General features: G+C 44.0%; 1 protein-coding gene across 2 annotated transcripts in view; it reads left to right on the top strand.

Moving 5' to 3' along the window:
• The first annotated feature begins 1,639 nt into the window (after window positions 1-1,639).
• The window catches only part of Ap1s3 (adaptor related protein complex 1 subunit sigma 3), a 64,317-nt gene continuing 42,119 nt past the window's right edge, over window positions 1,640-23,837 (top strand). Inside the window, exon 1 of one of the 2 annotated variants that reach the window (XR_003848255.1) lies at window positions 1,640-1,834. Coding sequence is in view for 1 of the 2 variants with exons in the window: in XM_008825820.3 (XP_008824042.1) it covers window positions 1,832-1,834 (3 nt within the window). In the remaining variant the exon portion in view is untranslated. The remainder of the gene's footprint in view (window positions 1,835-23,837) is intronic. The other variant, XM_008825820.3, reaches the window with a different exon arrangement.

Here is a 23,837-nt window from a genome sequence, read left to right as displayed (position 1 = left end):
AAAAACTTTCAAACAGAAGGCTCTGGGTGCTTTGCAATGGGCTCAGCAAGGTGAGTGGTATAGAGCAGGCCCTGCAGTGAAGTGAAGAAGGGAGCCCGCAGGGAAGAGAAGCACAATGGTTACTCTAGTTAGGTAAACCCAAAAAGCCAGCACAGGGAGGGAACACCGCCTGGGGACCAGAGTAGGATTTACAAAGCAAATTTCTGCGGTTCCCTCCTTTTTCAGCAGGCAAAACTACTCTGGCCGGTGTTTAACTGTTGTCAAATAATCTTCTTCCACACCTCTGTAAATGTCACACACCAGGTTGAATGGATTGTCAGACTATATGGCAACTGACCAGGGGATGTAGAGGCAGCCTGCTTTGTGGGAATTCTGATGTTGGAAGCTGTTGCCTCCTGGGTACCTTTAGTTTGATCTCCGGGGTCCCATTCCCACCTAAGATGCTCTGGCACTTAACTCCAGCCACAGAGGTCTTTGGTGTCTGTCCAAAAGGACAACTCCTTTCCTTTAGAGCACTGGCTTGTCTTTCTGGGTCTCCTGTCACCTCCCCATGGGGTAGCCTACTTGGCTAACATAGTAGTTGCCCTGTGTCTAACCCAGTAACAGGGGTCTCCTTAGCATTCACTGGGCTTTGCTGCAATGTATTCACTTGTTTATTATGTGCTCTCCCACAAGAGACTGTGAGCTCCAGGAGGAAGACACCCAGTGTGTGCTCAGTTCTGTCCCCAGGGTTCCCCCTATAGGGCCTGCACAAAGGAAAAAGGACAAACATTTGTGGCAGGAATACAGGAGTGGAGTTCTCTGTGTTCCTGTCCAGGGGGTCCTGGAGAGGACTTCCACTTATATGCCGGCCTAAGAGCCTTCCAGGAAAAAAAATCAGCCTTTTTAGAATCATTGTGTCTCTTTAGGTTAAAAAGCAGGAACCAGTCCACATTCACAAAAGGAACTTGCTGCTCAAAAACTCTGCTTACAGCTCTGGGGGTGGAGAATCCAAGCTGTACAGATGAAGGAGTCTAGGCTTAAAAATCAAGGGCAGGAGAAATAAGTGGAAAAGTCAAGCTCCCACACCATAAAACTTAGAGAACTTCAAAAGGGGGCCTGTTTAAAATGACCTATGTTCTTGGATTACAAGGTATAGTCAAAACAAACTGAAATGGGGCGGGGGCGTGAAAAAATTCACGTTTCTACTCTCAGAGCTGCCCTCTCTACGAGGTTCAGGACCAGACAGCCTTCAACAGGTGTAAAGGGAAAAAAGGATCTTTGCCAGGTCCAGGAACGTCTGTCCAGGGCATGAAGTATTCATTCCCGGGACAGAATCAGGGAAGCGGACGTCTTTCTCCCGGTGGGAAGTCCAGCGGGGTTCTGGCTCAGGAGCTGTGGGCTGCAGGTGCTGCCCAGTGCCCAGGCATGCGCAGGTGCATTGGCATCCGCAGGAGCCAGCACCCAGCCGGGCTCGGCGAGCAGAGGCCAAGGGGCTGGCCGAAATGCGAGGGCGGGGCGGGAGCTGGAGAGTGCGGAAAGTGCCGAGGAGGAGAAAGGGAGGGGAGGAAGGGAAGAAGGAGGAGTGCCAGGAGGAGGCCGGTGAAGAAGAGGAGGAATACAGGCGGAGAGGGCAGGGAGGAAGGATCTGGGGAGGAGCGCAGGGGAGGAGCGGAGCCTCGCGGGGAGGAGTCTGCAAACTTTCAGTTCAAGGGCATTGTGGGAAGCAGCCATGGTCTGAGACTGGCGCCTCACCTGTCAGCCTCAGGGGCTGCTGTGCTCGCCTCTGGCCCCTGCGTCGCCCGCGATCGTGATCGCAGCTCTCAGGACAGGGGCAGCGGCTGCGGCCACCATGGTGAGTGCGGGTGCTCATCCCGGGGGCACCCGCCGGGGCGATGCCGAGCGCGCTCCCGGGGACACCTGCGGCTCCAGGGCCGGGCCGGGAGGGGGTGTGGACCGAGCCTTGCTCGGGCCCCCGGAGTCACGCTCGCAGGTGGCCCTGATGCATAGCACAGTGCAGAGTTTCGGGGGGTGCGGAGACCCCTAGCTGCGATTCCCGCGGCTACCGGGCGCCCGGACTCCATTCATTCCCATCACCTTCCTTGCGCGCTTAGACTGTGCCAGGCTCGGTGCCAAGCGCGGAGCTGTCGCAGGGGACCAGGCGGAGCCCCTGTGCTCAGGGAGCTTACACTCTTAGCAGAGGACGCGGAGGGAAGACAGGTTAAAGTAAAGATTAACTCCCGAGCCTAGGGAGAGCTCCAAAGCTTCAAACAGCCGGCAGAGAAGCAACTTTTGATTTAGTGGCCTCTTTTGAGGAGGTGACATTTGATCTTTAGGAAATTCTAGAGGGGGCGCTGCTGGTAGAGGGGTGTGCAGAGGCAAGCAGGGAAAGGAAACTCTGGCTTCTGGTGGGAGAGGCGGGCGTTTCCAGATAAGGCAGGTCATCAAACGCCAAAGAAAAGTTTTGGTTTTTGTTTCACCCGTTTTAGCAAGAAAACCGACTTTATCTGTTCAGTGCTTTAAGGAGAGCTCTGGCTGATGATAGAGAATGGGCTGTGTGTGTTGAGGGCGGGAGGGGGGGCGGTGTCAAGATGGAACCAGGAGAGGAAAGTGGGTGTCCTGCTCGGCTGGGAGCAACACCTCAGGCTCCTCTTGCTTTATGTTGGAGCAGCTTTCTGGGATGGCATTCCCCTGAACTGTAATTCTTCAAGCTCACTCACTTCCCAAATTCAAAGAAGAGAAGTGACTTCCTGCGGGAATCAGCAGGCGGTCTCTGGATGGACTAAGAAAGGTGATTGATGAGGAGAGAGGTCCAGTGCTGCATACCCCTGGCAAGGAGCCCCAGCAAGTGAGTGAGGCTCATGGTTGTCCTTTTTGTTTGTTGAGGGTTCCTGCTAAATGCATTGGGAAAAGGCAGCTGTAAATAATGGAGCAGCTCTCCTGGCTTGCTCAAGTTTCTCAAGGAACAAGGTGACAGTGTGCCCAGGCAGCCAGCTCATTTGCCTAGTGGAGGTGGAATGGGGCCTGAGTTTCTGGGTAGTCCAAACATGCTGCTTCTGTGGCCTAGGGCAGGATCCGAGGGAAGGACCTAGAGTTCTAGACAATTCCTGGTGGGAGTTTGTTTTTCTTGCCCATGTCAAGTGATAGAAGTGTGGGACTTTCTCCAGCTTTCCAACCTGGCCTTCCCAATGGGAAGTAGTGTTACTGAGCACCCTAGATAAGCTAGCTCCTCACCTCCATCTACTCCATCTACCCGAGCAGCCTCCGAACCAGGCTGTCAGCCCTTTGACCTCTCTGGGTTTGTTCATTTGTTCAATGGGGATAGTATCTACTCCTAAGTGATCTGGTGGGTGTTCTGAAAGTGTGGCCTGGGTACTTCATGGAATCCTCAAGCCCTTCTCTAGAGGTCTGCAAGATTAAAGCCATTTTCACAGCAGCAGTAATTCTTGTTCTTTCGAGACTAAAATGAAGTTTTCTTGAACTTGAATGACTTGAAATAATATTAGCACAACAAATCAAATTCAGAAGTAGACAGGGGCATCCGCTGTCCGTTATTAGTCCAGATTAGGAAGATTCGCAAAAATGTAGCACAGTGCTGCTCTCCAATTTCCTTCCTCTTCTTTTCTTTTCTTTTTGCTCTTTTCTTTTGCCTGCCCTCCCTCCCTCCCTCCCTCCCTCTCTTCCTTCTTTCCTTCCTTCCATCCTTCCTTCCTTCGTTTTTAGACTGTTACACTCCATAAGCCTGACTGACCTCAAATTTGTGGCGATCCTCCCACCTCAGCTTCCCAGGTACTGACATTACAATCACAACCTGCCACACTCAGCTCACTAATTTCTTTTTCTTTGGAAAATATTGTTACTGGTTCTAAAAATGTTATTTATGTTGTTGCTGTATAATAGGTTTATTATTTTTTAAAGAAATAGTGAATACCTGAAATGATTTTTCTATTTTATTTTCTAATACAGTAAATATCAACAGCTATAACCTATGTAAACAAAAAGGTATTTGGGATTCTTGTTTTTTAAAAAAATTTATTACATTTTATTTTGTGTGTGTGTGTGTGTGTGTGTGTGTGTGTGTGTGTATTGTGTGTGTGCCAAGGTGTGAGTGGAGGTTTGAGGATGACTTTTGGGAGTTGGTTGTCTCTTTGCACCATCTGGGTCATGGGTATTGAACACAGGCTAGGAGGGTAGTGCCTTCACCTGTTGAGCCTGTTCACTAGCCTGGGTTCTGGTTTTTAGTGTCTTGTCCTAGAGGCTTGTGACCATTGTTGTGGAGATGTGGCACTATCATGAGCAAGCTCACAAATGCTCTAAGCAGCTCTGCCCTTGTAAGTGCTCACCTTCATTTCATCTCTCCTGTTCTGCTGTGAGGGGCAGGAAAGGGTGAGTGGGCTGCCAGCCCCACTGCCCAGTAGCCCTGGTGCTCTGCCTTTGCTGTTGACAGCTGATGACTCCCTCTTTTCCTCCTGTCTTCATTTCTAGATCCCATCTCCCTGACTCTCAGAAGATGCTTACCAAAAGTCACAAAAAGTGGTTATCCCTGCCTCTGTGCTGTTTTCTATGGGTAGGGGGGCACCCTACCCAGCCTGTTTGCATCTGGATCCTGATGTTTGAGTCAACTGTGTGCTTTATCTTGTCTCTGTGTTTGAAATCTCTACCTTGAAAAACAATGCTAGGCCTGATGCGCTTCAGGAATCCCACACCTGCCTTGTGTTTTCAAAATCTTATCTGTAGGAATTTACTGTTGAATGCTTGACGGAGTTGATGGAGGAGGGTTTTGTGGGTATTGTTCCTTCATTTGTTTTTACCTTAAGATAGCTCTGGGAACAGCTGGGGTGATAGCTAGGGGCTTTGGGGACACCTTTAATAAAAATGTGAGTGCACTTTGGTTTATGATATCCACATGCTTCTGAAAGTTGAGATAACTCATAAAGCCACCTTCTGAACAACATACTGTTATCACCATTAAGGAAACGCTAAAGGAGACCCCTGTGAAAATACAGTTTTATGTTATAAATTCAGTTCTCATGTTTGGTACTTGTATAGAGTGTGATAGACGCATATCCAAAAATATCCAAAGGTTTTGTGTTTCTAATTTTTTTTTTTCAGTTTTTTTGAGTCCCGAGGGCCCTGGATCTGGCTGTGTAGACTGAACTGGCCTTATGTTTGCAGCAATCCTCCCGCCTCTGCTTCTTGAGTGCTGGGATTACAGATGGTGCTACCATGCCTGCCTTGTGTTTGTGGTTTTAAATACGAGCGAGAACTTGCGAACTGAACTGTAAAGCCATTTCTTTCTTTGAATTTTTTTTCAATATATATTGTTATTGAATTTTTATGCATTTAATATAATACACCTTAATCATGTTTAGGCCCTTCTCCCCTATCTGCACCCCTTTGTAGCCCCCCCCCACCGGATTTCACATATTCCATCATATTTGTTGAGGCCTATTGAGTCAAGTTTGTGTCCCCAGATGTTCCTTGGTGTGAGTTCATCCACTGGAGCCTGGTCAGCCTATCTAGAATCACTCCCTTACAGAAAATCAACTGTCCTTTCCTGAGAGCAGTGATCAGCTGCAAATAGTTCCTTGGCAAAGGTTAGGGCTGCTTGCCCATTTCCCCTTTTCTATGGTGGGTTTTTGTCTGGTTTGAGCTTTCCTGGGTCTTGTGCATGCTGTTACCATTGCTGTAAGTTCATATGAGCAAGTTCCCAGAAGCCTGGAAAAGTGTTTCCTAAGCTCACCTACTACCTCTGGCTCTTACAGTCTTTCCACATAAAGCCATTTCTTTATCAGATTGACATTTGTTTGAAACAGCTACGTGAGCCCTTCTCCTAAATCAGATTGAAAAAGAAGCTCCCCCTGTTTGTGCAGAGCATGAGGAAGAAGAAAGGAACCCTGATCCTGTGGACCACGCCACTCTCCCGCTCCGTGATAGAGCAATTTTATTGTCTGAGACTTAGATAAATTGAAATAAGTCTGGAGATGTTTTGGCAATTTAAATACAGCTTGAGGGGATGGAACCCATTAAAGCAATGAGTACTTTCCTTATTGAGGCTTGGTCTGAGCTGTTGGCCAGCAGTTAGTGGAGGGTGGGGGTGGAGTGGGGGGCTTGGGAGGAGTTGGAAGAATGGTCCTAGGAGGGACACAGTTGCCCCCTCACCTACAGTGGGCCTCTCCTATATGTCTCTCACACCATTGCTAAGGCTGGCCTTTAGCCCTCCACACAGAAATCATTACTTCTCAGCTCTTTTCTTTTTGTGGTGAATACTGTCGTCTGCTTACAAGTTTTATGTGGTGTTTTACTAGCTGGACAGAATCTGTGCACTGTGGGTTTGCCACACTGTGTGATCAATAATGTCTGTTCTTTAGGAGTTTGTGAATTATTTCATTTTGAGATAGGACATACTTGATAAAATTACTCTCCCCTCTACGTACACACACACACACACACACACACACACGCACGCACACACACACACACAAATAAAATTCCTTTAAGAGTCTCCAGAGGCATGCACTTCCTGACATCCCTCGAGTCATTTTTCCAGTTTTTATCTTCTTGTTACTGTAGCCAGAGCTTCTCGCAGAGACCAAGACCACCCTGTGGTTTCTTCCCTGGCCCCATTTTTATTTCTCTCACAGAATCTTCTTTTCTGGTAGGTCTTGTCCCTCCTGATAATTCTTCTTTATGGAGTTCCTGGTTCTTTTTGAAATATCCTAGCCACTTACCCAGGAAAACTCTCTTTAAACAACTTGAAGTTCCCAGATTCTGTGACTTGACTTAAAAAACAACGGGGAAGGGGGGAGGGCTGGGAGAGATGGCTCAGTGGTTAAGAACACTGGCTGTTCTTGCAGAAGACACGGGTTCAAATCCCAGCACCCACGTGGCAGTTAACAAGTCTGTTCTCCGAGGGCATTGCACAACATGGGTGCACTTACCTACATGCAGGCAATACATGCATACACATAAAATAAAAATAATAAAGTATTTTAAAAAAAGAGGGAATGCCCTTCAATCTCTCTAGCTACCACCCCAACTAGCTAGAAAAATGTACTGATTATCTGACTACTAGGAGCAGGGTCAGTTGGGAATTCTAACAGTACAAGAGAACACTGCAGATGGTTCCTGTTAGAAATGGAATGCCCTTGACCACTATGAGGAAGCTGGCCCTCAAAAATGCTGCCAAAATCCCTGTTCTGAAAGCTTTCTGACAGGTAGAGCTAGTTCCAAAATCACTCTCTCTAAGTACTTTCTAAAACTGCCAGGAGAAAAGTAAGATGGTCACTCATTAGTCTTGCAGTGCAATCAGGCATAGACCTAAAGTACATTCAGTTGAGAATAAGGGCATGTGGAGGTCTCGCATGTAAATAGCCTGCTGGATCTTCTCATGCAGAGTTTCTGCAGTGATAGGAAGACTCTTAAATGCCGTGGGAGTCTTCCACACTGAGTACAATAGAGGGGGAACTAAGGCTGTGATTTGCAAACTGAGGTGCCTGTTCCCTCTGTGTGCTCGCTCTTCCAGAGGGTGGATGCCAAGGAATAACCACTAGTCAGCCGCGGAGCAAAGTCAGTATTTTTATATTATAGCACATGTATATTGAAGTTCGAGATATGAAAGCTATACACACTTGAAAGATGAGGTTCCAAGATAGAGACTGACTGTGGCTAGCTCTCCGGATTTCATGAGGCTTCCAGCCTTTCCTGTCAGTATTTGGATGGAAAGACTGGAGAGACAATGTTTTAAAGCAGGAGACGGCACACTTTTCTCTGGAAAGGCTATTTGGTAATATGTTAGGCTTTGCAGACCCTGCAGTCTCTGTCAGTCACCTCTTCTGTTGTGGATCAAAGCAGCCATAAAATATTGTACACAGAAATATATTGGAGGACCAGCTTTGGTCTATAGGTTGTAGTTTCTTGACTTGTGCATGTGTTCACATGTATTTGTGTCTATGCACATGTGTGTGCAGGTACCCAACTGCCCACATGCTTATGTAGAGATCAGACGTTGACTCCAGGTGTCTTTCTCTATTGTTCTCCACCTTAATGAGACAGGTGGAGAAACTGTCATTGCTCTCATTGAATCTGGAGTGCACCACTTTGGCTACTACCTAGCCAGTGAGCCCCCTGTGTCTGCCCCTCAGCACTGGAGTTACAGGTCCACAGTATAATGCCCAGCATTTACAGGAATGCTGGGGATATGAACTGAGGTCCCCATGCTTATACAATAAGCACTGTACCTGTTGAGCCACCTCCCCAGCCTGTTGCCCACATTCTGAGGCAGCCATAGCTAATTTGCTCATTTGTCTATTGGATAAATACATTGGGTATCAGCTTTATGACAGGCTGAGCTAGCTACTTAAGTTATTGTACCCAGCACAGACTGAAAATACAAGGTTTAATTTTCAAAACATTTTTAGAATTTCCAGACAATGACCCCGAGCATCAAATCCAGCAGGTCCTTCTGAATCCAGGCCTCTATGCAGAGACCCCCACATTCACAGAGCCAGCCCAGGCCTCAGAGCTTGACTTAAGCCAGGAGCTCCCTGACCTTATGGAGCTTATCTTCTTACTATGATATTCTCTAAGCTCTACCAGTGTTTTTGATCGTCACACAGAAGAGGAATCTACATTGAGCACTGGCCAAGCAGAGCATTCTCTAACTGATCTTACTGTTACCCTGTGGGAAGTTGCAGATGTTTCTGGGGCACATGATGTGGGGTCACTACCAGGCATTTGGAGTGGGAGTGCTATTGACTTTGGTGGCTACTTCCTTGGCCTGTCTGGAGTTGAGATAGAAGCCAAAGAGGCCCCATAAAATAATCACAAAAGTGTATGCTTGTATGTTTACACATATGCACATACACACACACATACACACTTCGTGACGGACACCTACCTACCTACCTACCTACCTATCTACTTGTTTTAGCCTCTTGCACTTGCAGGACTATCGAATGTAGCTTGCCTTCTAATATGGCATGAGATGAGCAAGTGAGGGGGCGGGGAAGAGGGTGAAAAGATGTCATCCATCTTTCTTCAGTGGCTCTGAAGAGACTTCTTAGTAATGAGGTAAAAACCGTTAAAAACCGGGGGCTGGAGAGATGGCTCAGCAGTTAAGAACACTGGCTGTTCTTGCAGAAGACCCAGGTTCGAATCCCAGCACCCACATGGCAGCTAGCAACTGTCCATAACCCCAGTTCCAGGGGATCTGACAGCCTCTTCTGTCTTCTGCAGGCATTACATGACATGGGTGCACTTACCTACATGCAGGCAATACACGCATACACATAAAAATAATAAATAAGGGGGCTGGAGAGATGGTTCAGTGGTTAAGAGTGTTGACTGCTCTTGCAGAGGACCAGGGTTTGATTCTCAGCACCCACATGGTGGCTATGATCTGTCTTTAACTCCAGTTCCTGGGGAATCGACGCCCTCTTCTGACCTCCGCAGCATTGCATGACACAGGTGCACTCACATATATGCAGGCAATACACTCATACACATAAAAAAATAAATAAATTAAAAAAACTTTTAAAAATGGTTAAGCTGGGCATGGTGGTGCATGCTTTTAATCCCAGCACTTGGGAAGCAGAGGCAGGTGGATCTCTGTGAGTTCAAGGCCAGCCTGGTCTACATAGTGAGTTCCAGGACAGCTGGGGCTACAGGGAGACCCTGTCTCTAAAAGACCATAAAAAAGGTTAAAAACCATTAAAAACAGAGATATTTGTTTGTCAGATCCTATGGGGTTGGCCAGCCTGGGCTATCATAGGAAGATCTTGTCTCAAAAACAAAAAGAGAAACAAAAGAAATTCTGTAACAGTAACTTTCTGTTGCTGTGATAAAACACAATGACCAGAAACAACTTGTAGAAGAGTTTATTTGGGCTGACGGTTCCAGGGGGAGCCATCCTGTTGGGGAAGGCATGGATGTGGGCAGCCAGAGCAGGAAATTGAGATTACGCCTCTAACCACATGCAGAAAGCAGAGAGAAAGAGCTGGAAGTGGGGTGAGGCTATAAACTCCCAGTGCCCATCCCTAGTGATATAGTTCCTCCAGCAGGCCTGCACCTCCCCATAATGCCCCCAACACCACCACCAAGTGGGGACCAAGTATTCAAGTGCCTGAGCCTATGGGGGATATTTCTCATTCAAACCATCACATTGCCCAAGAAAAAATCAAAAAGTGCTGGAGAGATGGCCCAGTGGGTAAAAGTGCTAGCTATGAGGATTTAGGTTCAAATCCCCAGAATGCATGTAAAAATCCAGACACATAGTCACAACGTCTGTAACCCCAGTGCTCTCATGGATAGAGGTGGAAAGAGGAGATCCTGCAGAAGCTTACAGGCCAGCCAGCCTGGTGTGCACAGCACAAAACAACAGAGACCTTGCCTCAAAGTGGAAGGTGAGGAGAGACACCCAAGGTTGTCCTCAGTAACACAGATGAATGTATACATACGCATCACATACACATACACACACACGCACACACACCCACGCATCCATACCCCCCCCCCCACAGAGACTCTGGTCACCGATTCACATTATCACAGAATTATTTGGTTTCAAGTGTAAGTTTCTGCTGTGTGGCTATTTCAGCTTTTCTCCATTCTTTTCCCCCTGAATCAGGGCAGCAAACTTTATTTTGCAGCTGAGGCTATGAGAACTGAGTAAAATTACTGTTAGCGAGGAGTGTCAGAATTCCATCTGTGACAGTATGCTGTCAGAAGCGACATTTCTATATGCACACAGTTGGCCGAGTGCTCCCTGTGGAAGTGACTGGGTATCCTGCAGGGATCTTCATGACACCCCTAGCTGTTCCCTTCTAAAGGAAGGTGTAGGCATCCTGTGGTGGAGAGGAGAATGCATTGGGATAGGCTGCCCTGCCCTTTGTTAAGTCCCAACCTCACGTTTCTTGTTTATCTCTGCCCAGGGTTGGGTTACCTAAGCATTAGTGAGATTACAGTGCCTCGCACCCAGAACACATTCCACAAATATTATCTAGGGTTATTTTAATTTTATTTTTTTGTCTTTTTGAGACAGGGTCTCCCTGTAGCCACAGCTGGCCTAGATTTGTTATGGAGACCAGGCTCTTTATCCCAGAGTGCTGGGATAAAAGGTGTGCTCCACCATGCCCAGCTAACTAGGATTATTTTTAAGAGAAATAAGAAAGCACTTTAAAAGGGATTATAAGAAATTTATTTGAATAAACAAAATAACAAATGAAATAGGCTTCAAAAATTGAGTGCTGTGGAAAGATGAGGGCTGCAGGAATATCACATACTAAAAGTGTGATTCAAAACAATGACTGTTTTCTTTCTCTTCTCTCCCTCCTTCCTTCCCTCTCTCCCTCCCTTTTCCTGTCAGGGATTGAATTTAGGGCTCTGCACATGTCAGACAAGTACTTTCCACTAAGTTGTATCCCCTAGCTCTCTTTTTTAACTTTTGATACATATTTCACTAATTTGTTCAGGGTGGCCTTAAACTTTCTCTGTAGCCCAGGAAGGCCTTGAGCTTTTGATTCAACTACCTCTGTCTCCTGAGTCATTGGAATTATAGCCCCCAGTCACTTGCCTGGCTCAGTTTCTTTATTATGCAGTCACATCCTCAGTTCTCAGTCCACTATGTGTAAGTCCTGCCTTTAAAAATTCATTTGATCTCATGGTTTAAGAATGCAGCCAGGCACAGAGGCTCATGCCATTAATACTAGTATTGAGAGGCTGAGGCAGGAGGATTACCATGTGTTCCAGGCCTGCCTGGGTTAAAAGTGAGTTCCAGGTCAGCTTGGGCTACAGAGGGAGACCCTGTCTCTAAAAGCAAAGCAAAGGAAAGCAAAACAAAACAAAGAAACCAGCAAAAAATGCAGATAACCTAGTCCACACTGAAAAGAAATAAGAAGAAAAAGTAGAGTCTTGAGTATACATAACAAGGTTAAACTGATTCCTGAACTTTGTTGGTGCAAACTTTGAGTGACATGGTGGGCATGCTGTTGCCTGCTTCTTTACAAATTCTGTTTGTGACTGAAGGAATTTCTGTCAGGGCACAGAGTCCCTGGGGATATATTTTTTTTAATGAGCACTGAGTGGGCTGAAGTAGAAAGAAAATGTTCTTAATAAACATTTAAGTGAACATTGCTATGCAGAGTGATGAGTTTAGCCTGTGAAGCATGTTATCTTGAACAAAGTTAAAGAGATTCACATTAGGAATGATTAAATCAGTACTAGAGAAATGGCTCAGTGGTTCAGGGCACATAGTGCTCTTGCAGAGGGCCTGAGTTCAGTTCCCAGCACTCATATCAGGCGGCTCTCAACCACCGGTAACTCCAGTTCCAGGGGGACCTGACACCTCTGACCTCTTCAGGCACCTGCACTCATGTGTACCTAACTCCTCCCACATACACATAATTTTAAAAAGAAAGATAAATGAGCACTGGTAAGAAATAGGAATAGGGTCTCAAGTTATTAATGTGTTTTTGTCAGCTTTGAAGTGGTACTGAAATTGCCTGGAACTTGGACTCCCGTTTCCAGTGTCTGCTTTTTCTTCTCTTGAATGATTTGAAACAGAATAAAAAACTGGTTGACCTCTCCCCAGACTCCAAAGAAAATATAATCAGAGCATATTTACTATAGAAAAACAAATTAAACAGCAGGTTTGACATACTCAAAGTTGCTTACACCGTCTGGGGGAAATGATAAATGGAGAAGGACTGCATTTATCATATATCAGGGGATTTTCCCACTTGTCTATCTTCCTGTTCATAACTGCTGTGGTTACTAGGAAAAGCCTACGAATGTAAGATTGTCTCTTGATTACCAGGAGCTCATGGGGTGCTGAGGAGAAATCTCTCACATGCAAAGCTAGACTCTCACAGCAGCAGAAATTAACCTCTGTTGCATGATGCCCAAGTTCGATTGCTGCAGAAAGTCAGTGGAGGAGATGGGAGGGACTCCAGGGAAAGACTGGCTTTGGACTGAACCCTGAAGGGCAAGGGTGACCCTGCCTTCAGCTGCACAGATGAGCGTATATATGTGAGAATGTCTGCTACGTGGGTGAAGAAAATGCAAATCTTGAAGAACCTATGGAAAAGCTGGGTGTATACTCTGAGTGTCGGTAATCCTGGTACTCTTAAGGGAGAGATGGGAGACAGATACAGGAGACTCTCCATTAGATCAAGGGCCAGCTAGCCTGGTGTGCACAGCAGAAAAACAACAGTGATGCTACTTAAAAAAAGCCAAGGTTGTCCCCTGACTGCCACACCTACCATCACATATATGAAGGCGAGCACACGGGGGTGTGTGTGTGCACACATACACACATCTAGCATGCATGAGGCCTTGGTTTGATCTGTAGCGTTGCAAAAATAATATCAATATGAGTAAATTAGGAAAAGAAGAATAATAACAACATGAGCAGAGCAACTTGTATGCATACTAAACCTTTAAAGAACATCATAATTGAAGGACGTTACAGGTTTGGATTAATGAGGAGCACATTTCTGACATGAAAGAGAAAGACAGAGTTGGGCAGTAGGGTAGGTTCTAGCAAGATATGTCTTAGGACCTGCAAGCAGGTTGGCTTGGCTACACATAGGAATGATTTTGGTAAACAGTGCTTTCGTCCCTTGAAAAAACAAAAACAAAGACGAAAAAACCGATCCCCCCTCAATCCCTAGAAATCTACAGCCTGAGGAAAAGGGGTGGGGGCATTTGGATATTGAGTGAAAGTCAAAGTTCAGAAGGTCTGACTTTTTAGAAAAATTAATTTTGAACTCATTTTGTTGGTATGGAATCTAAGTGGTGTGGCAGCTGTGGTTGGGGCGAACACCTAAACTGAATCTTCACCATCCTTCTGTTTGGGTGGTATGGATTATATATAGATGTGCAGCTGTTACTGATTTGAAATTCCCAAGTGAAGTTTAAGATATTATGTGTGTTTTCTGTTTTTCTAGATATGCTAAGCAACTATAGCTCAGACAAACTTGCCTATGGGTCACTTTGAAAGAAAATTCTGGTAATAAGTACTTTGCATGGCATGTCAGTCCATGCCTATTGAATTTCAAATGTCAAACTTATTTAAGTAAAATAGTAAAACAAAATGAAATGTTCTTTTCTTTTTTTTTGAGACAGGGTCCCCTGTAACCCCAGGTGGCTTGGAGCTTGCTATGTAGACCAGGCTGGCCTCAATTTTACAGAGATCTGACCACCTCTGTCCTCTGTGTGCGGGGTTAAAGGTGTGCACCACTGTGCCCAGCAAATGAAATGTTTTGAAGCATCATGGGCTTAATGTGAAAAGTTCAGCTCTGGTGTCTGTGTAAGCATTTGCAAAAGACATTTGTGTGTTAATTGCAAGATGTATCACTTTAAGTTGGGAGTGCTTTTTAAAGCTTGAAATAGTGGGATTATTTGATTTATTAGTTAATAAAAATTAGATATCAAAAATATCTTTTAAATCATGATAGAGAGTAAATTATTTATGAAGCAATTAGATGGGCAAACATTATGTCTGTAAAATTTAGATTGGTGCCCATCTTCTGCACATCAGTCAGTTTCAAGGTCAAAACTTTGATATTTTAAAGACAATTAAATCTTTCTAACAAAAGTTACATCAAGACTTAAAAAAAATAAAACTAATGCTTAAATTCCCTTTGTCCTGAGCTTATTTTTCCATTTAGTTAATTAATTAAGTGGATATACATGTCATGACTTGTATGTGGAGGTCAGAGGACAACCTGTAGGAGTTGATTCTCTCTCCTTCCTCCATGTGAGTTCCAGGGTTTGAACTCAGGTCCTCAAGCTTGGCAGCAAGTGCCTTGAGCCATTGAACCATTTTTCCAGCTCCTGAGCTATTTTTATAACCTGTAAAAATACTTGTATTTTATAAATAACAGTTTAAAGGCTGAGATAGCTTCCTAATTTTTTAGTAATTATTATGTTTGTAGTTTTTATGTTTTTATAATCTACTCAACAACTTAGAGTTATATCATACAGTCTAGATATTATATTCTACAGTTCTAGATACAGAAGCAAAAATGTTAGGACTTTGAGTAAAAGTGACCCAAAGGAAGGAAAAAAGACTCAAAATTCTTTTTGGTTAGCTGTGGAAAACTGAAGTATTTTTTTTAACACCCTTGAAAATTTTATAATTAAATATCAGCTTTACTGCCAACATTAAAATTATATTTTGTGTGCCAATAACTTTATGGTTTATTCTATAGCTATACATTACTAAACTTATGTTAGATTGCTGAATTTTAAAATGGTTAAAGTGTTTGGCAAGGGAGAGAAATGAGAAAACAGTGTGCTTTTCTCTGAGGGGTGAGGTAAAGAATGGTCATTTCCTGACAACATCTGTGGTACTCTCCCTGAAAAAACTTCATGAAATTTGAGCATTTAACAGGTCTGATTAAAACACATAAGGACAAGCGCATGTGTGCACACATACACCCCCCCATTTCGTGCACACACATACATGTCTATACATGCACGCACATGTATGTCCATACATGCACACTTATGCAAGCACATATATGCAGACCTGCTCACATGCAACACACAGTGGAGTGCATGCACACACATGCGCACATGAGGGTTTACAGCATGTACACACATGCACACACATGCATGCACACACATGTGCACACTCATGTGGAACATACACCAATGTGTACATACACATATGCACACATACACATGCACACACACATTTTAAGATTTGAAGTGCTTAGTCTGTCTGCACAGACAGACTGCTGCAATCTTGTAATCAGCTGGTACTGGGCATGGTTTTGGTTGTTTGCTGTACTACCTGTTAATGAAAGCTGGTAACCACCAGGCAAAGAGCAGGAATATGTTTATCTCATGGCCCACTTTCCATCACATCACATGATAAAGGCAGAAAAAGACCATGAAAGGAGTCAAATAATGAATCTGAGTGTTAGGCCTGCTGCATTATTGAGTAATTAGCCTTGGCATAACTTTAATGCAATTAAAATAGTGTGAAGATTTTTCCCCATGACTAAAGCTTATGTAAATAACCATTAATTAATGTCATCTTCAAAATAGTTCTTAGTTTTTAAGGTTTTGAAAGACAAGAAAACTTTGAAAATCCACAGCAGGGTGTGGCAGCATAGCCCTGTAATACTAGTGCAGGAGACTGAGGCAGGAGGATCACTGGTTCTATGGCCAGCCTGGGCTACATAGTGAAACCCTGTCTCAATTAAAAAAAAAAAGTTACTAAAATTTCGGAGCCATTGCTCTAGAGCAATAGTTTTATATCCAAAAATTTACATATATTTTCAGGAAATCCATAAACACCCTTTCTTCCAGAGTATCCTTGATTTTAGGGCCTATCTTAGAAACCTAATAGAGTTCAGCCTGGTTCAACAACTAACCCTTCTAGAAGTCTCTACATGCCAATGTATCTTTGTCCTCAATATGATACTTGGCCTAGGAATGTAGATTGATCAATGTAACATGCAAGGAAGCATCTAGCACCATGCCTGCCATGGACTGGGTCAGTATTTGTTGACTATACCCTGTCATGTGGTACATGATGTTCATATTACTTGTTCCACATATTTGTGTCTCTGTAGAGAAGAGTGTCCATGAGAAGTCAGATGACAACCAGAAGATTTCTTGGAAAAATCAGAATTAGACTAGCAATAGGGGTAAGTCAAGTAGTTCATCTCTGGTGTACTCCAACGCACTGGTTGCATCTGTTTCCACTCTGGGTGAAGGAGTCAACAGTACATAGAATCTAAAAGACCAGCAAGGGTACCTTTCCCCTTTGAGAGGCGTTCACAGATTCTCCCAAGCCATCTACCTTTTCCAGAACTCTAAGCAGACTACTGCTGTGAACACTTCTATCCTCAGACAGGATTTTGTAGATTCCATCCCAGAACCACATGTCCAACTGTGTCTTATTGCACCATGATTACCCATGACCCTATTGATTGGGTCATTCCTTGTACAGAAGGCTAATCTCACTATCTATAAACTTTTTTATTGTGAAGTTGTGTGAGATTATAGTCTTATGAATAGTCTCTGTTGTGCTGAGTCTGGGATTCTGTATCTATATGACCCACACTCAAAGGCTCATGTTGGCAAGGAGCAGTTCCTTTTACACCACACAGATGAGGTGACTACAGTGGATTGCTGGGTAGGATGTGTGCTAGGATGGTGGAAACACCTCAGGCATTAGATCAGGTAGCCTTGACTTGGTTCCTGTCATGGGGGAGTATCTACAGCCTGCCTGTCAGTACCTGCTGACTGTTGCCTGCTATTGGTGATTCTACGGCTGTAGCTACACATGCTGCTTCTTTTAGTGGTATTGTATGTTCATGGCCTGGAGCCTGGCTTCACTCAAAAGAGACATCTGATCTCCTGAATTATTTTTGGGAAATGAGGAAAGTAGTTTTTGTTATCAAATGCACAAGCTCGGATGGAATGCTCATCCACTCTGTCATGGAGGGTTGTCATCAAGTATATTATATTGCATACTTTGCATTCTTCATTCAACCAACGGGACCAGCTGTGACAAAGTTCTTTCCTGTAGCATTGTATCCTGTGGACTGCTGGGAAGCATGTGACTAAGGTAGTTCATATGCTTGAATTATTTCCTGTGGAGTTAAAGCTGTTTATATTCTACAGAAAAGGCGGACCCACCATCTGAAGGTTTCTTATAGGGTTCATATGTTAAGTTGGTTTTACTAATTTGTATACATATTCATCGTAGGGTATTCCATAGTTCTCAGGAATCTATAGATAGTTCATAAATCCGAAAGAGACACTGATTGTTAGGTATGGGAATGGGATCAGACTCTAAAGAATCATGACTTCACTCCGCCTGGAATTAATTAACTCAGTCCCTCTGGTTTCCTTGGATCTTATCCACTGAACTGTGGATAACTTCCCCTGGAATTAGCACCTCTAGACTCTTCACCCCAAAGAAGATGTGTTGCCAGCCAGTCAGAAGCTAGACTAAAACTTATCAAGCATGAACTGATGGCTTTAGAACAAAACTATTTAAAGAATTTCCAATGTGGTTTATAAAACAAAGGTTGATTGGGTCTTTGTTCTTACTGTCAGCCTGAAATCTCCTGTACAACTTTGGCACTTTTGTGATTAAAAAAAGTGTGTGTGTGTGTGTGTGTGTGTGTGTGTGTGTGTGCGCGCGCGCGCACGCGCGGTGGGGTGGGGGGAGGGGAGGGAAGAGCATCGGTGTCCTGCTCTGTCACTCTCCACCTTATTCCCAGGTGACAGGGCACCTCACTGAGCCTAGAGCTAGGCTGACAGTCAACAAGCCCCAGCAATCCTCCTGTCTACCCCCACTCCCTTGCTGGGATTATAGATGCACCTGTGGCCATGCCTGGCTTAAAATTTTTTTTATTAAGTTTTATGCATTTCATATAATAAATCTCAATCAAATTTAGACCCCCTCCCCATCTGCTCCCCCCTCATAGCCACCCCTGCCCACTAGATTTCATGCCTTCTGTCATGTATGTTAAATCCTATCTGTTCAGCATTTGTACCCTGATGTCCCTTGGTGCAAGTTCATCCACTGGTATCTAGTCAGCCTATCTGGGGTCATTTATGTGGGTACTGGTGATTTGAACACAAGTCCTCATGCTTGTGCAGCAAGCCCCCTTACCTACTGAGTCGTTGCCCTAGCCCCCTTGTGATAGTTTTTAGTGTAACATAAAAACCTCATCTTGATTAAGGACAGCTGAGAGTTTCTAGATTTGTAAGAAAAGAATTTTTTTAATATTTTTTAATATTTTATTTATTATTTTTATTTTATGTGTATGCGTGTATTGTCTGCATGTAGGTAAGTGTACCTGTGTCATGCCATGCCTGCGGAGGACAGAAGAGGCTTTCAGATCCCCTGGAACTAGGGTTATGGACAGTTGTTAGCTGCCATGTGGGTGCTGGGATTTGAACCTGGGTCTTCTGCAAGAACAGCCAGTGTTCTTAACTGCTGAGCCATCTCTCCAGTCCCCAAAAGAATGTTTTATGAATAGTATATCTTATGAATAGTGAGAATTTTATTTGTAAAGTTTCTTAGGGTCTTTGGATAACTTGGCTTATATACAGAATTGATCACTATGTCTTGGAAAGCCAACGATGGTTTAAATTCTACTTTTACATTTGGCTTCAGAATTGGGTGTTGTATACGGAGTAGAAAGTCCAGCCTTTATTTTTATTTCCTTATTAAACTTGATACAGTGTCATTTGAGAACTAGATAGGGCAGAACAGAAGGAAAGGCTGAAATAGCCACTGTCTACAGTTGACAGAGACACAAGGAACAGGGGCAGGGCATGGCACACGGTGATGCCAACAGTACCCTGCAGCCTCTTCTTAGCATTTTTCCCTAAGTTGCTGAGTGACATCTTCCTCCTCAAAGTCAGATAATGTCAAGACCTCCCTTAGTTGGAGAGCCCAAGCCACTTCCGTTTCTTGAAGCCTCTGGTGTGTAAAAATATGAAGTGTCTAAATAAGGCTAAGTGCATTGTGGTCCACTGAAAGCCTTGCTTGACAAATGGAGGCATGCATTGCATACAAAATGCTGGTAGCTTCCTTTTTCCTTTTCCAAAAAGTTTTAAGGATTCATGAAAACATGGATCCACTGCGCATGCCTAGAGCTTGGGATGGTAGTAGGACACATGCTTACAGAGGTGCAGAATGCCTCTGACCATCCGGGCTCCCCTGTGACAGCCAGGATGATGTCACAGCTCTAAGTAAATACGGGCCCCTTCGTGGATGTGAGGGCTTTCTCTTCCTTTTCACGTTCACCTGAAGGAGCACTCTCATTCTGTAGCATTGCCTCATACATTGGCCCTCCTAGAGTCCATTTGTTTGGAAAGCGGCTTCTAGAAGAGGTGACGGGCTGTAACACAGTGCATTTAACCCAGCTGTATCCTCCAAATAGGGCTAGCGTTGGTGAAAGTATTCAGAGCTGGGCATGTCCTCCCAGCCTGCCCAACTGCAGTTCTAGCATTTACAGCTGGATGACTTTGGCTGGGTTACTACATCTCTCTGAGCCTTAGTTACCTCATTTTTCCTTCAGTGCTGGCTTTGCACATGTTAGGCAAGCATTCTGCTGTGGAGATTAAGGGATTAAAAATTTAGCACAAAGCCTGAGATGGAATAAATTATATTCCAAATAATGCATTTGTTGTACCGGACATTCCTTCCTCCATAGACTGATCTATTTACCCTTGCTCTTTGGTCACAGACAGTTAAGTCTCATGTGGTGAACTAGATGGTTACATCTCTAGGCATCAATTCCCAACCGTTGTCTTTGGAACTCATAGAAAAGGTTATCCACTGCAGTATGGTGATAGGCTTTCTGAGGTCAAATGTCAGGCCCCATGGGAATCCCAGAAGCCCTCCTTTTAACCACATCTGCTCAGAGTTTAGTTTTTATCTTTGTGATGCACTTTTATTTGAATCTAGAGTTTTCATGCTAAAAAAGTCAGTCCCCTAAACTTGAAAACAACTTGTCTTAGTGCAAGGGGCCAGAAAGGGGACTGGCACCAGCACTCTGACCTTACCAAGGCCTACACACATGCAGGCAGATGGGGAGAAGATTTTGATCAATTTAGTCATATTCATATTAGTCTGTGATGTTTGGCTTCTGAGAGAGATCAGAAGCCTGATGACTGATGACTGAGAATCCCTCTTGTGGCCCACTATGTGACGACCGTGGAGGGAGAGAGACGTCTTGTGTGAGTTAACTAGAAGGAGCAGTGGGCAGCTCAGGTTCAACCCTCCAGAGATGTTGGTCAACACAGAAATGGTTCTTGGTAAACGCTGAGCTTTTATGCACTTTCATGCCACTATGCCGTGTTGTTTCCTTGGTTTATTTATTTTTCTTTTATGTGTATGAGTGTTAGGCTTGCATGTGTGTAAGTGCACCTGGGTCATGCAGTGTCTTCAGAGGCCAGAAGAGGGCATAGGATTCCTTGGAACTGGAGCTACAGACAATCATAGCTGCCATGTGGGTTTTGAGATCTGAACTCAGGTTTTCTGCAAGAAGAGTCAGTGTTCTTAACCACGGAACCATCTCCTGAGCCCCTGCTTTGCTGTTTTCTAAGGCTATTATTATAGTGGTTCAGTAGTAACAGATAGAGAGTGGGCAGATTCCACTACTTAAAGGACCTTCCTCCTGAAACTGTAACACATCCTCCAGTTTTCCAAATGTATGACCAAGAGGCCCCAAGACTGGGAACCCAAGTGTGTCTCAAATAACCCTTGAAACCTGAAATGCCCTCCAAATAGTTGTTTTTATATGGAGTGTTAAGAGGGTTTTTTCCCAAAACATTCGGTGAAGAAAGGCAAAGGATTTTGGTAGCTATTTCTCCGAAGAAGACATAGAAAGGACTAATAAACTTGTAAATGATGTTCAACATCACTAATCACTAGGGAAATGCAAATCGAAGCCACAGTCAGATAGCCCATCATAAGCATCAGGATGGCTGCTCTCATAAAAGCAGAAAATATTGTGCGCTGTGAGTAGGCACGTAAAGTGGTGAAGACATGTATGGAAAGAGGTTCTACCCTATGATAGGAGGTTCACCCTATGATACAGCAGCCCCTTTGGGATTTGCCTCTAAAGAACTCAAGAGACTCACTAAGGCAGTTACACGCCCATGCTCATAACAGCATTGTTCACAGTAGCCAAAAGGTAGACACAACTCATTGTCCATTGATGGAAAAACGAAATGTGATGCTTATATACCTATGAAGGAATGTTGAAAGTGTGAACCATCATGTCATGCTTTATTTTCATTTTTCTAGAATTCAAAACTTTAGTATTCTTTTTGACTTTCATTCTTTTGCTGTAATTTGGTAAAATCTTTACTTTTTATGGCTTTTTATTCTATCCTAGGCCAATTAGCATTAGAAAAGGGGGGGCGTTCTGATATGCTCAGTCTGTGAAGGTACAATGTATTTAAATTCAACTTCAGAATCATAATTTGTAAAACTCTGAGAAAGATAAATAAATTATATGTAATACACAGTTAAAATGAAAACAAAACAGAAACTCCAACTTCAACAAACTTTAATTTTCCACCCCTTTTTTTTAACTTTTAAAATTTCATACATTTCCCACTCAAATCCAGATCCATTGCCCTATCCATGCCTCCCACTATCCCCCACCGTCATACATGCTGAGTCCTATTCATTCAGGTGTGTGTACCCAAATGTCCTTCAGTGTAAATGTATCCATACCAGTGGTGGTATGTTAGTCATACTGTCCCTCACCCAACAGCAATCAGTCCCAAATAGTTCTCAATCTAGTGCTGGCCTGCTACCTATTTCTCACCTCCCCTTTGGGCCCTTGTTTCATTGAGCTGACATGAGTCCTGCACTCGATGCTACCACTGCCACAAACTCACATGAGCAAGCCTCCAGTGGCCTGGAAGCCTCTACCTCCCCGTGTTCATGAACCAGCCTTGGCTCTTACAATCTTTCTGCCTCCTCTTCCACAATGGTGCCTGAGCCATGAGTGGATGAGGTTCCATATGGAGTCCCATCCTACACTCTACTGTCTGTTATTCTCCAAAACTTGGCCAGTTGTGGCTTTCTGTGTGCATTGCACTCTGATGTATGTGGAACCCTCATTGGTGACAGTTGAGGGGTGCCTTAGCCCTCCCTGCTATGTTCTATGAGCCTCAGTTGTAGAGATTCTACTGCAGATGTGTGGCTGCTCTTGCAAAGGACCAAAATTTGGTTCCCAGCACCCACCTGGTAGCTAACAATCGTTCTAACTTCAGTTCCAGGGGACAAAATGTCCTGATCTCTGTGGGCATTGCACGACATGGTGCACTTACATACATGCAGGCAGTACACTCATTCACATAAAATAAAAATAATAAAAATATTACAAAAAGAAAATTAAAAATTTTAAAGATATGTATATATAAGCAGGATACTCTAAGTATCACCAGGCTGGGTAAATTTACTTTGACAAGGTGTTGGACAAGGATGAGAAATTCCACTCCTACCCTCGAGAGGTGGTGAATGGCTGTGAACAGCAGCCTGGATCCTACATCTAACTTCATTCACACTGTTTGTGGTCTCAGTCAATTCCTTCCCTTCTCTGTACCTGTTTTCTGACTTTTTAATTTTTAAAAATTTTTTTAGAAGAAACATTTCATTACAGCTTTAACATACTCAATAACAGTTTCCAGAGCAAAGATACATCTCTTTCAAAAGTGGCTGTTCGCTGTTGAATTAAAACAGGTATACAATACTGTATTCAGTATAAGCCCTATAAGACATTGTTTCTTACAGAAAGACTCATTGTTTCCTTGCTAATAGCACTGAGATGTTGGCACATGCATCTCTCATCTGTATGTATCTGATTATTAATAGTCATAATTGGTTGCACTCCGATCCATGGCACCTGTGTAGGATAAAGTCATCGGGCAGATTTCAATGGTAATGTTTATCGTCTCTACTAATTAACATGACGTAAATTTTTATGTTTCCTCCTCAAATATAATTCTTTTTTTGTTTTTTTCTTTTCGTGTGTGTGTATATCACACAGAACAACCCAAACCATCTTGTTCAACTATACACCCACGTCCCAGATGGCACCCTCCCATAGCCTCCCTCCCCCCACGAGAGCCCTTATACTCTGTTATCCCTGCTACTGTCTGCTGTGTTCTCGGCACTCCCAGACATTTCCCAGTATTTGTTCATCTGGTGAATCTGTCAGCCTGTCTAGAGGTCTTTGTTTTAGGAAGGTCAGCTCTTCCTCATCTAGCAGCAATCAGTTGCCAGTATTCCTTTAGATAAGATTGGGATCTGCTGTTCATTTTCCCAGTTCTATGCTGGGTTACTATCTGGGAGTCCT

The sequence above is a fragment of the Nannospalax galili genome, unplaced genomic scaffold, assembly GCF_000622305.1.
Source record: "Nannospalax galili isolate Female #2095 unplaced genomic scaffold, S.galili_v1.0 scaffold127, whole genome shotgun sequence".
In the NCBI taxonomy this organism is placed as follows: domain Eukaryota; kingdom Metazoa; phylum Chordata; class Mammalia; order Rodentia; family Spalacidae; genus Nannospalax; species Nannospalax galili.
The sequence above is the reverse complement of the archived record's forward strand: the minus strand, read 5'-3'. Positions and strand labels throughout refer to the sequence as shown.